This window comes from Nansenia antarctica (genome assembly GCF_963989245.1).
Source record: "Nansenia antarctica genome assembly, chromosome: 1".
Lineage (NCBI taxonomy): Eukaryota > Metazoa > Chordata > Actinopteri > Argentiniformes > Microstomatidae > Nansenia > Nansenia antarctica.
The window spans coordinates 96834731-96849831 of NC_137674.1; the positions used below are offsets into that span (position 1 = coordinate 96834731).

At 41.6% G+C, this 15101-nt stretch overlaps 2 protein-coding genes across 2 annotated transcripts in view; both read left to right on the top strand.

The window, feature by feature from the left end:
* Nucleotides 1–2217: 2217 nt before the first annotated feature.
* On the top strand, nt 2218–6410 carry gorab (golgin, rab6-interacting; the record flags this gene model as incomplete). The annotated part of the gene is made up of 6 exons (XM_080528114.1): nt 2218–2344; nt 2798–3086; nt 4863–4964; nt 5207–5347; nt 5807–6077; nt 6306–6410. Exons 1-6 carry the CDS (start codon nt 2290–2292, stop codon nt 6408–6410), a joined length of 963 nt encoding a protein of 320 aa, XP_080384240.1. The 5' UTR covers nt 2218–2289.
* Nucleotides 6411–13404: 6994 nt separating this feature from the next.
* prrx1b (paired related homeobox 1b) overlaps nt 13405–15101 on the top strand; it is a gene marked incomplete at both ends in the record, with an annotated part of 7441 nt that continues 5744 nt past the window's right edge. The window contains one exon of the mRNA XM_080533899.1: nt 13405–13651. Within this exon, the coding sequence (XP_080390025.1) occupies nt 13405–13651 (247 nt within the window). The remainder of the gene's footprint in view (nt 13652–15101) is intronic.

The window sequence follows — 15101 nt, forward strand, 5'->3', positions numbered from 1 at the left end:
TGGCTCTGTCTCCCATCTGCCCTGGATTTATGCCCTCCTGAGGTGTTTCGCCTTTTAAGCGCTCACTTAATTGGCCCCTAGATGCGAAAAAGATGCTGGGGCCAGTTTTTATTATTGCCAACGGGGAGTTATTGTTTTATTGTTACTCTGAATGCTCAGTATACCAAAAGTTACACACACATGCAATATTTCTGAACACAGCCTCGGCTAAGAGGGTCTAGTTATACAGTAGATATGAGTTAACAACATATGAGTGATGCATAAATACTGTTGTCCACATGATAATTGTTGTGATGGAAACTCGATTTTAGAACACGCCAGTTCGCCCTATTCCTTGAGGCGTTGATGACATTGGGAAGGAATAAGTTGGAGAGGGAACTTGCCTGAACATTGCTCTGAGCTGCCAGGTCCAGGAAGTTTGAAATAGCCCATTTCCTGTTTCCTGCATGGATGAGGTATGCTACCATGACAACTGCCCCCCTCCAGCATCAAGGTTAACACATCAAACAATATTTGTCTGATGTCAATTTGTATGAATTAATGGGTGATATTCACAGGGAAATAGTACAGAACACATCACTATTTTATATAGCATACGTATATGCAAAGGTGGTGTTTTTATTGGCATTGTAGACAGCTGCATTAGACTGGCTTCATTTCAAAGCTGCAGTAAGTCCTCTATAAAGGAGTAAATTAGAGGTATAAATACAACAGCAGAACCTAAAATACCCATTATGGATAAAAGATAAAGATTGGGTGGTTTTACCTAACAATATGAGCTCTCTAGCACTTAGCCCTCATAGAAAAGCATAATTTGCTCATTTGACTAAATGCAAGATGAACAAAAGAAATGTAGTTATCTAAATGGTGCGTTTAAATCTTGATCTTGATTTTAAAAGTTTAAGTGTTAATTTCTAGTTATTTCCATATTACTTCTCTGTCAGTTCACTACTATAACGTTCCCACATCACAGCTCTAAAAAAAAACGTTGAACAACCCTAAAAACGCTTCTAAATGAATTTTGGTAAGAATAATAAAAGTGGATTAGGTACCATTGCGTGCCTCTACGCTTCACTGATTATGGGGGGGGAAAAATCCCTTAAACTGTTCTTTAAACTTTTAAAATAGTTAAGAGCTTCTAAATTTGATTTTACGGTGCATGTCGTTTCATGCATCTTTATTGAAATGAATTCAATTTCCCTCCAAAAATGGGAGCTGTCATATTATCATAATTTACTTTAAAGTAATCTTGCCTTCCAACAAAGAACTTTTCTGTTCCAGGCACACAGCCCTCTCTCAGCAGAAGTAGATACTGATGTTCTATGACAAGGGAGGTAGCCTATATTTCTTCATCATACCGATGGAGTCCACGCCAGAAAAATGACAGAGCTGCAGTGACTGATGGAGTGAACAACTCTTTCTGACATATCTCTCAACCCCTCTGCTTTGCATCTACACCATTTGAACTTCATGCTGTTGAAAGTTGCATCGGTTCTTTCATTAACCTTTGACCTCCTCTGACCCTGATGTCTACCCAAAGGCAGAAAGTTGCTTAAAAGAGGTGATTAGCATAAAGGTTGATTTGGGAGAGAGGAAGAAAGAGTAAACAAATGTGACACCAGAGAAACGGATTATTTTCATGCAAAAGTATTCTCATCAATAAATGTTCTCTCGCAAAACCTAATAACCTAAACTTGTTTTAGAATTTCCATTTCACTTGAAAGAAATGTCTACACAGCTGCAGATATCTTTGAGTTTACTTAGTTTACATTGACACTGCTGGCTGTGAATCATAGTATGAGTTACATTTAATAAATGTAAATCATTCTAAATCCGTAGTTTCCAGCCTCTACTGGTGTTAGGGTAATCTGAACCTAGGTCAGTGCTTATAGAGAAAAGCTCTATGAGGGATCGTAGTACCTAAAACATTTGCCAGTATTTTACTTGTTTTATTTGGAAACCTTTTACTGTCAAACCGTATTTGATTTTTCAAAACTGCAGTATCAATGCTATTTATAGAACTTTTATCAAATAGGGTACTAAGAATGGCACATGCGATTGACATTTTAATTAAGTTTGGTAATATTAAACAGGCCTTATCTTTAACCTCCCCTCACGGGTCCTCTTTGGGGTCTTAGACGTGGCATCGGTAAACAAAGATGGCGGCGACGATTTAAAGTTTTGGTGAAATGTCATTAAGTTATGGCATTTTAAAGAGGATAGTTTCGTGATTTTAAAAATCTGATTCACAAATAAGTGTCACCCGACTCCACAGATATTTCCGCTACAATGGCTGGGTGGGCAGGTTTCTCTGACGACGAGCTTCGAAGGTTGCACCAGAAAGGTAACTTGGCTTCAAGTGAACAGAAGCTTAAAGCTCAGTACATCTCAGTGTCTGCTCTCAACTGTCGGTTTTCTAATATCATTAGGCTGCTAGTCTTTATCTAGTGATTCATGATTGAAGCTAGTATCGGCATGCTTTATGTTGTGCAATATGACAACCCTTGGGTACATAAGGTTCAGAGATAGGAAATGTTAGGATATTTATAGCATAGCATAGAGTACAGCACTGACAGTGTTTTATTTGTATAGTATAGTATAGTGGATAGTGGATATAGCCTTTATTTATGTAAACCAGCTCTTTTCCCTTCTTGTTTTTAGTATAAAAAAAAGATCCTAGCACCAGGGGAGCCCCCCCTCCCAAATTTCGTTGTATGGTACCTGTACTGTATTAATGACAATAAAGACCATTCATTCATTCATTCATTCATTCATTCATTCATTCATTATTCACCAGATGAGGTACCTGCGGCTTTGGGTCGCGGCCGGAGACCTGCGCCTACTAACCGGAGTCGGCAGCAGCTGCAGAGGGAGAGAGCAGCGCTCAAGAGTCAACCCGGGTCCACCAGTCTACCAGCCGAGCAACAGCTCAGCCAGCCCCCGCCGCAGGCTGTCAGTCAGCCCGCCAGCCGTGCGACGCCAGCAGAGCAGCCCAAGGTGGAGACCCCTGTCGTAAAACGTGACCCAGCTCCAGCAGAGGATACACCGCCCATGGCGAAGGAATTGGAAAAACAGGAGGTGCAATTGTTAGTAAGTTTTTTGATATCATAGATTGTCCCATATGAGAGCATCTCCTGTCTGAACAACATCATTTGGTTCTCAAACTTAGCCTACAGTTGTTCCCGATCGTTTAATTAAACACGTTTCCTGAAACTATAGCTCAATTTGTCAAAACTCTAAAACACAAACACTTAAGAGTTAACCATTTTTCTCAAAACGAAAACGCTCCAAAATCTTTTCTGAAAACAGATTTTTTTTTTTCACCAAAACGATACACACAGCTATCATGGATATCTCTTACAGAGCATCAATTAAACACTGGTGTGCTACATTTAAAACATTACCATCAAACTAGTTTGAACCGATAGGTGATACAGCGACATTGAGTTCTGAGAATACGCAAATGTTAGGCTACCTATTCTTGGCAAAACTAAAAGAAGTAAAAGGAAAACGTTTAGACTGTCTTTTTGGCATGTAATGATGAAATCAGTGCACAAATACAAAAAGGTATCAAAGCAAATATTTATTTGGTGCTGTAATACAGTAAAATGTTCAGCTGACTGCAAAAGTTTTTCGTACGCCCACAAAAAATAAACAACAAAATGCGGTGAAACAGATCATGTAAATCAGTCCGCATCCCACCTCCGATCCTGATTAGGCCAGAGGTCCTCATCTACATTGCCTATGATGATGATGTTCTCCCAGGCCAAGCAGGGGAAAAGGAGCCTGGAGTGGTGGATCCACCCTAGAATGCGCCTGTGTGGATGTCCTCACACGCCTCCTCCATTGCCTGAAAAGTATAGGCTATACAGTACAGTAATAATAATAATAATAACTTTTATTTGTATAGTACTTTTCCTGCAAATGTTGCAGTATACAGTATAGGCTACACATATTTCATAAATGTAACACAAAACAACATTACACTAGCAGTAGCCTATATATTTCTCTAAGTACTCTAGACAGCCTATATCCATAGAAACCATAAAGTTACATTACTGTAATTACTGTAGAGAGTATAGAAGACTACTGAAGTGGTTAGTTACCTATTCTCATCTCTAAATGCCCGGATAACTGAGGCTACGGTAAAGCGGCTCAAATTCGTCTGGACTCGCTGCTCAGCTTCGGTCATTTGAATTGATGTCATGATTGAGTACCGGTACATATTCAACCTTATTTGCACCGATTTCATTAGACGTACTGGCTCGCCTTCCTCTTCCTCCTCCTCCTCCTTTTGCTCTCACTCTTCCTCTCTGTTCTCCATGCTGCTCCGTTTTTTCCTCAACACAGTAGAGGTCATCTGAGGCCTCTTTTATGCTCTGACACATGATTGAAGTGTTTTGCCAATTGATTTTGAACAAGAAGTGAGTGAGACCAATTGGTAATTAGGGTGTGGCATTTTGAAGGCCAGTGTTTTCCAGGTCAATGAAGTGTGCTAAATGATGCGATTTGTGCTCAGAGTTTTTGCAAAAGTGTGATTTTAGAGTTTGAGTGAAAACAAAGGAATTGTAATTGGAAGGTCAAGCGTCAAGTTTTCAGACGTGTGCATAGTTCCATTTCTTGTGTGTATACAACGGAGAAAAGCTGTAACACCAATGTGATGTACAGTACAGTACTGTTACAGTTACAGTTTATCCCATATAAAAAATAAATACACTGAAAGTCATGTAATGTCAGATATGCTGGTATGCTTGGTATATTATGCTCAGAGCCTGTGTGTTATCATGTGAATGTTACAACTATATTTGTGTCGATTGCTGCCTCAGTCTGTTTTGTGTTCTCAAAACCCCATGTTATCATAGGCGGGAGAAGACTCGCCTGGAGCTGCTTCAGCAGGACCAAAAGATGATCGAAGAGAGGAATAAACGCAAGAAAGCCCTCCTGACAAAGACCATCGCTGAGAAGTAAGGAATGGTCCCGTCATTCTCAATGTTAGCCATCTGAGTTGTTCATCTAGTATTTTTACACAAAACGCCACACTGAGCAAGTGTGTCGTTTTAGTAGTGCAACTGTTACTATCACATCATCTTTGAAGGAGTCAAGTTGTACTCTTTCACTTTAAAAGAAAACACGTTCTGCTAACTGCTAAAAGGCATATGTTTATGTTAGTTCACCACCATAATCAACTTCCTGCTTCTGTACACAGATCCAAACAGACACAGGCAGAGACTGTGAAGCTGAAGAGGATCCAGAAGGAGCTGCAGGCGCTGGATGACATGGTGTCCAATGACATAGGCATCCTGAGGGGTGTGATAGAGCAAGCCAGCTGGGACTACAACAATGCAAGGTAAACACACAATGGACAACATAGCTGTGACGGTAATAATAGCATATTGGTTAATAGGGATGGGCTTCTCAGTTCAGTCAGGATGTTATTCATTCGGGAGAGTTCATCCATGGCAAACATGTGTTTAGAAGTCCCCTCTCAGGTTAATTTCCATTTGTATAATTGTGCTTGATTGATTGCTGATACATATTATATGATATATTAATCACTAACAGAAACACTCTGTGGCAATGAACATCTGTTTTATTTTGAAGCTGTCAAACTCTGGAAACACTGCCCCCTATAGGGTGCTCTGAATATTCCTCCGATACATACTGTACACTCAGTCATAACATATCACTATGTACATGAATGATTTTAACTCTGTTCCCCACACACAATTTGTATGTATACTGAATGACGCCTCTCTCTTTGGCTATGGATGTTCCTACGACCAATCCCCATCTCTCTCTTGTATAGGAAACGATATGAGAAGGCTGAGGCTGAGTATGTGACTTCCAAGCTGGACCTCCACAGGAAGAACGAGGTGAAGGAGCAGCTGACTGAGCATCTGTGCGCCATCATCCAACAGAACGAGCTCCGCAAGGCCCACAAACTGGAGGAACTCCTGCAGCAACTGCACCTACAGGCCACAGAGGAGGAACAGGAGGAGGAGGAGAGGAAGAGGGTGGAGGAGGAGAGGAAGAGGATAGAGGAGGAGAGGAAGAGGATGGAGGAGGAGAGGAAGAGGGTAGAGGAGGAGATGGAGAGGAAGAGGGTGGAGGAGGAGAGGAAGAGGATGGAGGAGGAGAGGAAGAGGGTAGAGGAGGAGATGGAGAGGAAGGGGGTGGAGGAGGAAGAGGGAGAGAAGAAGAAGAGGACGAATAGCACAGAGAATCAGGGAGAGGGCAAGGTCCAGGACGACGGGGAGAGTTCTGTCCAGTCTGCCCCAGATAAACTGTTCACAGTCGTGTCACAGACAGCTATGCAGGCAGTGACAGAACCAAAGAGTAGCGGTCAGGACTGTGAAATGGCTGACAGCCCCCTAGCGGGGCAGAGCGTGGGCCAGGCCTTTCCTTCCTGAGACTCGGGATGGGGAGGGGGTGGGGGGAGGGGGGTAAATGTGGTCCATGTCTGAAGCTCAGAGTTTCTTGTCTGTAGGGATTCAACACGTCAGTTCAACCCCTTATGGGGATTATCTAGCCTTTGTGTACTAACACTAAACTATATGTCTAACAGGTGATATTTCCGATGTTGCAATGATTCTAAGTACTGTATGCTTTTTCCTCTGTGGGGGGAAGTTAATTTGTGGTCTCTTAAGTGATGCCTGACAGCTTTCCCTGAGAACTGCATTCGAGCTCTCATTGTGGGAGCGGACATTAGGCTTGGATGGTTACTGTTTGTCTGCGATGGTTGCTGTCAAACGCGGCTTTGTCTGAAACGCTCTGCCTCAAGCATTTCTTCTAAACAACATGTGTCTTAACGTTGTATATGAATGCTCTCTCTATGTAATACCCACCCAAACAATGTTCAATCAAAGCACTGCTGTTTTAGGTTGCTTTGTCTTTAGAGTGGAGAGACAAAAGGCTGTTAATGTTTACCCCTGGAAGTTTCTTTTTTGTAAAGTTTTTTTTTTAAGGAGAAATAAATATAAGATACTATGGGGCTGCAAATCAATGTCCTCATCTCAGATCTGTAATGTTGTAGATCAACATATTAGCAACATATATACACTATTTAGGGCTGGTAAGAAAAAAAAGAAAGATGTTAACTCTGTCCAGTCAGTGGGGTTTGTAGAGACTTGCATCTGCAGTGGGCTTCCTAAGCAATGGTAAGGTGATATCTGGTATGTCTGCTGTCCCTCTGAGGAGAGGACACCTCAGCATGCATTTCTACACCACTATGGCCTTAGAAGGGTTTGTTTTCAGTTCCTCTCTTTTCAAACAAACCTGTCCATAGCAATACACCATTAATCTAGTATGAATGTGCTGCGGCTAGCTGTTCTGTGAGTAAAGTGAGTTTTTATCTCCCAGTACCATGGGGTACCAAATGATCAATTGTGTCATCAGGTTTTCATTACTTTGCAGAACTTTTTTTTTTTCTTTCATTTTTGGTGAGTTTTATATGACATTTTCTTTATTAATATTGGCTTATTTAAAACTGGTGGATATTTAAACTATTTTAGTTTTACGTTACGCAGTAATTGTGTTATCTATATATGGTTATTTATGATGATGTATTAAAAAAATTATATTTTATCAACAGGAATGCAATTGCACATTAGAAAGTGTTTACACATTGTAAACATTGTGTCAACAATGTTGTCACATTGGTGGTTGAATTAATATGAATAAAATGTTATGAAATGGAGAGTGTCTTGTTTCGTTCATTTTCAGAGGGGATTTGTTTAATTGTTTTCATTTTCATAATCAAATGCATGACGGTAATTTAAATGATTCGTTTCAATCTTTATTTTTTAACTGCTGGGAGGGATCCGGGAGAAACGGTTTGCTTCGAGCATGTGGTTCTGAGAGGAATTTACCGAGCATAGTTTCGAACTCCCATCGCTTTTTCAAGTCATTTTAAAGTGCAGTAAGTGTTCTGTAAACCGCTCTGAGATTTTACAGCTTTGCTTTGGACACATCTGGCCGTCTGAAAGGGAGATCATAAACCCAGCTCTTTTAATTAGTCAGCGAGTAGTGAGTGACCACTGAATGTCCCCAGCACCTCGAAGGTCAAGGCTTTAATGCGTCTGATATCCTGCCATAATTGATGATAATAGCCCTGATTTAATTTAGAACTTATTTCATTAATATTTTAAAGGCTATTCCGCATACATGTTTGTCCCTCAGAATATATTGATTTCGGTGCTCTTGAGTTTTAGGAGATTCATTTAAAAAACGATACGTATCAATAGCCTCAATAAAGAGGCCTCCTTGCGAGAAGGAAAGCGAACATCTCTGTTCTTGATAATCCAATAATAGTTTCATAATCGGTGTATGCCTATAGAGATGTTGGGGTCCATATAGGATATATTACAATAACACGAATTGGAAATATATTGGCAATTCTGTTATGTGAAGCGGTTGGACCCAACTTCAGAGAGCGGCGGGCCTATGGAGCGGTGTGATTTATGTGGCGCTAGAGTCCCCAGACAGGTCGAGAAAGGCCGTGTAACTTGAGAGCCGACGACTGAGGGAAAAAAGGTGAAATCAACTTTTACTGAAATTCTCTGCCATATGGCTTCGTCGTCGTTGTTGAATTTTGACATTGAAACTGTGTATTATGGGTAATGAATTATAGCCTATTAATTGGACGCATGCATCAATAGACTGATGAATGCAAAAGGCCTTATGTTGGTATGTAAGCTATTAAATTCACGTAGGCCTTCGCTGTCGCCGAAAGTGGTGAAGGCCATTTTAATTTCAAAACAATGTTTCGATTGAAATACAGGCCTAGCAATAGAGATATTAATAGTATTATATGATTAATATAGCCACGGTCACATGGCCTAATAATGACTTTTCATTTTAGTTTTCCATTGAATTTCATGTTTCACTATGGGGCCACTGACAATTCATTAAGATTTTAGAATGACGTTATTTAAAAAATACATAAATAAATGAAAATAGTGCTATAGCAATAAAGGCTTAAACATTATTTGGGATTATTTGATTATCATTTACTATAAGTATGTGGAACCACACTGGAAAGGTTATTCGAAAATCACATGTATTAATAGAGGCATGCAGGCCAGGTTCGCTATAGAGGTGTGCCATAAGATATATGGGTAAATATAAGCCCAAATCGCGGCCCAATCAACAGCTACAATATACAGCGTGACGATTTCTATTTACATCATCATCATATTTGCATTAGCATCATTATCATATTTGTGATCAGCCATTTTCATTAAGGCCTGACAGTACTAGAAATGGTTGAATTATAATTTTGAGTGTTGTTGGTTTTTTGTTTTGTTTTTGGCATTCTAAACGGAATTTAATTGTATGCTAAATGTTAAAGTAGATAGCTCGTATAGCTATTATACATCGAAATTGTTTGAAATTGTTGGTGTGAGAATAATTGTGTGCATCAAGATGAAATGTAGGCTATAGGCCTAATATATTGAGAAGTAAACACAGTGCTTATATATAGGCTACGCATTTCCCGAGTGAAAACTCACACTTTAATGTGTTTTCTTTTGTTGTTGATTCAGTGGTGTATTAGCTCAATGATTGTTTTGCCTTTGGCTGCATTACTTCCACTCCAGCCACAGCGGATCGTCCGGCGGGCCTGAGTGCAGTGCTGTCCAGTGACCCTTGGTGCTGATTGGGGTATATCGTGTTGGCCCCTGTCCGCTTTTATTTCCCTAATTGGGAGTAAATGGCCTCCTTGTTGACTCTTCATATCCTGTGCGGGAAACCATGTTGCCGAGAAAATTCACCCCCCATGCCTTGATTGCAGCGACAAGGGAATTGTCATCGTCAGACCTGTTGAACTGCAAATTCTTCGCACAGGCTCTGAGTACTGCTGATTAAAGCATTATTGGGTCCACAATTGGCAGATGCTTTCAATAACAAACATATTTCCCAATGGAAATGTATAATCGAGATTAGATCTAATCTTAACACACAGAAGCTATGTGATTGTTGCTTCATGGACTCGACAACTCCTGCATGTTTCTGTTGAATGAACATCAGGCATGGATCCATAATGTTATTGTCGGTGCTCTAGGATGCGTTCTCACTCAGTCGCCTCTTCGACTTGGTTTAAGGCACATGCGACACACAATGTAGGCTATATAGCCTGTGTATCTGTCTGCCCTCTATTATTCCAACCCTCAAACAAGAAAGAACTCCAAGCGCTAATTGCAAACTGCCTGTGGTGTTTGGACATAAAAAGCAATCTGCTCCCGATTAAACAACACGTCGAGTTTACAAAGCACTCCGCGTGTGAAATTAATTCACCCGCGCTGATTCTGATTAAAAAGCCAACCGCTGCCGCTGCCCTGTTCTTGCAAGGGCAACGGCTCTCAGGCGTCTCAAAAAGCATGGAAACTTTTTTTTTTTTTTTTTAAATAAGTGCTCTAAAACTACCAATTAAAACGCAGATAGGCCTCTTTGCTTAGCAGCTTTTTACATACATGTCTTGATTTGTGACCTGCCTTTTTTGGATTGTGCTGCGAAAGATGATTGTCTATCGCATAATTCCCCAAACGTTACTACTTATAACTAATGTTAAAGAACCACATACCACTTGCAGCTTGATAATGTGGGAGATTTTGCCCAAACTATTCAGTAAAATGCGGGCTTCTAATTTAACCAGTGCCCATAGCCTAGGCTACTTCTTTTAATTATTGGGACATTAAATTGCCATTTGGCCATTACTACTAACTGGGCCAACTTTGGTATAAGAAGGCACATAGATGCAGGTAAGCTTTATGAATTGAATTGAATTGAATTGTAATGCATTGTAATGAAAGCTGACCAAAATACTGTTTAAAATGAATATGAAAAAATTACACCTGAATTAAATAATGTCACTTCAGCAATTATTGGGTCTCATGTCTCATTCACACACGAAATTCTTTTTTTTTCTGTTGTTGGATTTGTATTTTGATTCGTAATATTTACGTACATGGAACACGCCTAATGTCATCTATCAGGTGAGACAGTACACTGTCTAAGGAGACATATCAATTCAAACGCTTATTCAGTTTTGTCTGGGTATAGTTTGAGTTTTTGTCAGACAATGCAAAGCCTGTAATTGTCTGAAATTACATGGGTATAAATCAAGGGTCAATAGTTGGCATGCGTAAAGACGCACCTGTTGAAACGTCCCCCCCCCCCCACACACACACACACATAATAGTTTACCTAGTTTTTAGTAATGTGGACCTACGCCTGCCACATTGGACAAGGCCGATTAACATGCCAGCTGGGTGGTGAGACGTTATAATAAGCAACAAATAGTTTCATTAAATGGTCATGTTGCGTGTGCCTCTCTATGTCCTATATCTATTTTCCTCTTGCCGAAATGCATCGCTAGTTTCTCGGGGTGCTGTCACTATAAAACCAAAGGTCAGGTCAAAGCCAGGATGGCACACCTTTGACTTTTCCATTCGACACGGACATACAAGGAGTAGGCCTATAGCCTATAAAACGAGTATGAAAGGAGTGTGGAGCTTGGACAAGACGTCGGTTTAAGGCCGAGTTTGTTGTGGAGCCTTTTTGCGCTGGCACCGGAATGGACGTGTAGGCAGGAAAAGAGAATCTGGAGGGAAAACTAATGATGAAAAAGTCTACTCTATCCCCGCGCCTTCATTAAATACATGGAAAGAACGAGAGAAGCACATCTGGATTCAATCCGCGTCCCTTTGATGGCATCAAGTGTTCTTTTCCCAGATCATGGGGCTGGAAGCTACGGGATGTCTATGGCAGCTTGGAGCCTATAGTCTACTCCTGCCATATGAACACATGGACCCCCCTCACCCCCCTCACCCCTGCCTTTCCCTCCATTCCTTCATCCCACCCCCCGCTTATCCTCCCCTGTCAAGACCCCCACTCAGAGCGCGCACAAAAAAACGAGACTCCAATTCCAAACAGAATTCTTTAAAAACCCAAACAAATCACGTATATGTTTGTCAGATCGATTTAAATGACTGCATACAGTACATGTGTTTATCTTGGGGTTTTATTGCCTGTCAGGGTAGGCAAACGATTATTGTCTGATATGAGTTTGGGATTTTGTACCTTTAATAAAGGTCATTTGTCAGCACAAAATTGTATATAACATGAATAATCAGTAGGAAGAAGTCTACCTAAAGCTTTTTTATTTCTACATGACCATTATTTTGACCACAAGTCTATCAGAACTGGCCACGGCTGAATACAGTAACCGTGATTTGGTTGGTCGCAGGCCGAGTATCTCGACAGTTAAACTCTCTTTACTGGCTCTATCATCACACAGGGTGATAATTACCACTCCCCTCTAGAGCCCGGGACTCTTCTTGCTGCTGGCTCCAAGGGTTTCTTTAAGGTTGCCAGAGGTTCGTTAAAAAAAAACGTAATCAGGGTTCTCTGGGTGGTGGAGATGGGGTTGGTGTGCTGCAGAAGGGGAGGGGAGAGCTTGTGAGGACGGGAGCGGGGAGGGAGTGGGTCTGTGAAACGTCAGAAACAGCACAAAGGCATCGCCACGTAATTACGGGCCCCTATTAGGGTCCATCTACCCTCCCAGGGGTCTCCAAGTTTCATTTACTCCTCGGCTGGTGCAGGCATCCGCGGCGTGCCAGCGTGCGCCTTGTTTGAAGTGCCAGAGAGAGAGAGAGAGAGAGAGAGAGAGAGAGAGAGAGAGAGAGAGAGAGAGAGAGAGAGAGAGAGAGAGAGAGAGAGAGAGAGAGAGAGAGAGAGAGAAAGAGAAAGAGAGGCAGAGAAAAAGAGAGAGAGGGAGGAGAGAGAGAGACAGAAAGAGAGAGAGAAAAAGAGAGAGAGAGAGAGAGAGAGAGAGAGAGAGAGAGAGTGAGAGAGTCGACCCATTCTCCCAGAGAAGCAATAGCTCCAAGAAAGAGACGGTCTAGGCTACGTCCAGCCTCCCTGCGCTGCTGAGCCGAGCCAGCTTTACGCACTGCATACAAGAGCATCTGGACGGCATCAGCACTTTCTGCTAAGCTCAGTCAGTCGCGACCGTGAGTCAACGGGAGTGGGAAGTGGTGGGAGAGGACTTTTTAAGAGGGACTTCTCGAAAACCCAGGTGCAGGACGTTGTGATTTTATAACGGTAACCTAGGCTATATGTGTTGTTTAGGTGCGCGAATGGATGAACCGGATGCCTAGGGTTAACACTGCGATCGGGGAAAACAAACGAGGAGAAAGTATTTTTTTTTTCCTCGATCTGTTAGAAGAACGCCACCGCCTCTGGATGTGAACGACCGCCGCGCTTCGCTTTGAAAACTTGAGATTTCCCCCCGGCTGGTTTGGACTTTGGAGGCGCCGTTCGTGCTTTCTGTATGCAAGGATCAATTTGGTTCGCTTATTATTATTGCCCTATTTTTTTGCCCTACTGTATCCTATTGGCGTCAAAATGACTTCTAGCTACGCACATGTAATGGACAGGCAAGCGACGCTATCGAACCGCCTGGACAGTCCGATCACATCGAATCTGGAAAACCTGCAAGCCAAAAAGAACTTCTCGGTCAGCCACCTGTTGGATCTGGAAGAGGCCGGGGAAATGGTGGGGACCCAGGCGGACGAGAGCGTCGGGGAGGCGGGGAGGGGTATGCTCGAGTCCCCGGGGCTGACCAGCGGGAGCGACACGACCCAGCAGGAGAGTAAGTGAGAGAGGTGGAGCCCATGTATGCACTCGGGACTAGAGATGTGATTATCACCTTAACACTGAAATGGATTGTAATACTTGCACATGTGTGTGTGTGTGTGTGTGTGTGTGTGTGTGTGTGTGTGTGTGTGTGTGTGTGTGTGTGTGTGTGTGTATCGTGACGTTAGAATTATAAGGTTCTATCTCCATTTTTGTCAAAATTGAGTTTTTTACATAATCTGATCCATTAGGTGTTTATTAATGCCTGTGTGAAATGTTGAAGTTTTTGAGTTAGTAATTCATAAAATACAAAGGTTCCATCTCACAAAACATAATGGAATGTAAAAACTTTGACGCTCAATATCTCTGAACTACCCTAAACGGAGATAGAACCTTATCATTCTAAGCTCACCATATGTGTGTGTGGGTGTGTATATTTTGCAAGTAATTCACAGAATTACGCACATGAGGTTGGAATCTATTTTGGTGTGCGCCTGCAGCAATTTGAGAGGGCCTCTTCTTCAGAGAGCCACGAGTGACTATCAGTTAATGTAAATATACATAATGATGACCATAACGACAGACTGAACGTTAGATTCATTTATTTCCATTAGCCCCAGTCATGGCCAGTGTGCTTCCTTAGACACCCGCTCTGTTGAAACGTGCGTGCGAGGAATGAATCCTTCGTGACTTAACGGTAATAGATCATTTCTGACGGCTCCACTAAAAACTGCCATTAATTTACCATTAACACTTTGATGTCAATGAAGTATGGCGATGTTGGTGGATATGGTCAGTAAAATACAAGTCAAGGTTTACTGTAATAAATCAAAATATTACAAGTGTCTTGATTTCTTCAATGGGTCAGCTTAGAATGTGGTTGTAGAACTACTGCGATGGAGGCGACTGAAGTCCATTTGGATACACCCCAGTAAAAGCAAAAGAACACTGGCCTCCCAACTCAGCCATGCCGTTGAGAGAGTAAATAAACCCTTCAAGTCCCGAGCGATATGCCCTCGCATCCAAAGCCATTTGGAGAGGTTGACAGAAACGTTAGGGTTTAATGGGTGTTATTGTTATTTTACGGGTAAGTCGGATCTGAAGGAGAGGTGTGTGAGAAATATGGATAGAGGGGAAGACGCGAGGTTAGGTCGTTAATTCACAGTTATTACGCTTGTCAAACAATTTCAGAATATTCACATATAATCATTTGTCATAATTACCCGTGTCCCCTGGTCATGGGTCTACCAACATGGGATCAAATGGCAAAACGTAATTCTAACTGCTTTGTCAAGGATAATAGTTCTTGCCGAATTAATCATTTGGGGGGTTGTGTTGTGTTTGGTATAGGCCTATTTCTAAACAACTTGAATGAAAACAAACAATAAACTAAGCATCACATGTTGGCCTATTTACCTAATACCTTAGTTAAAAACCCATTAATCGTGTTTGAATTTCCTTATTTT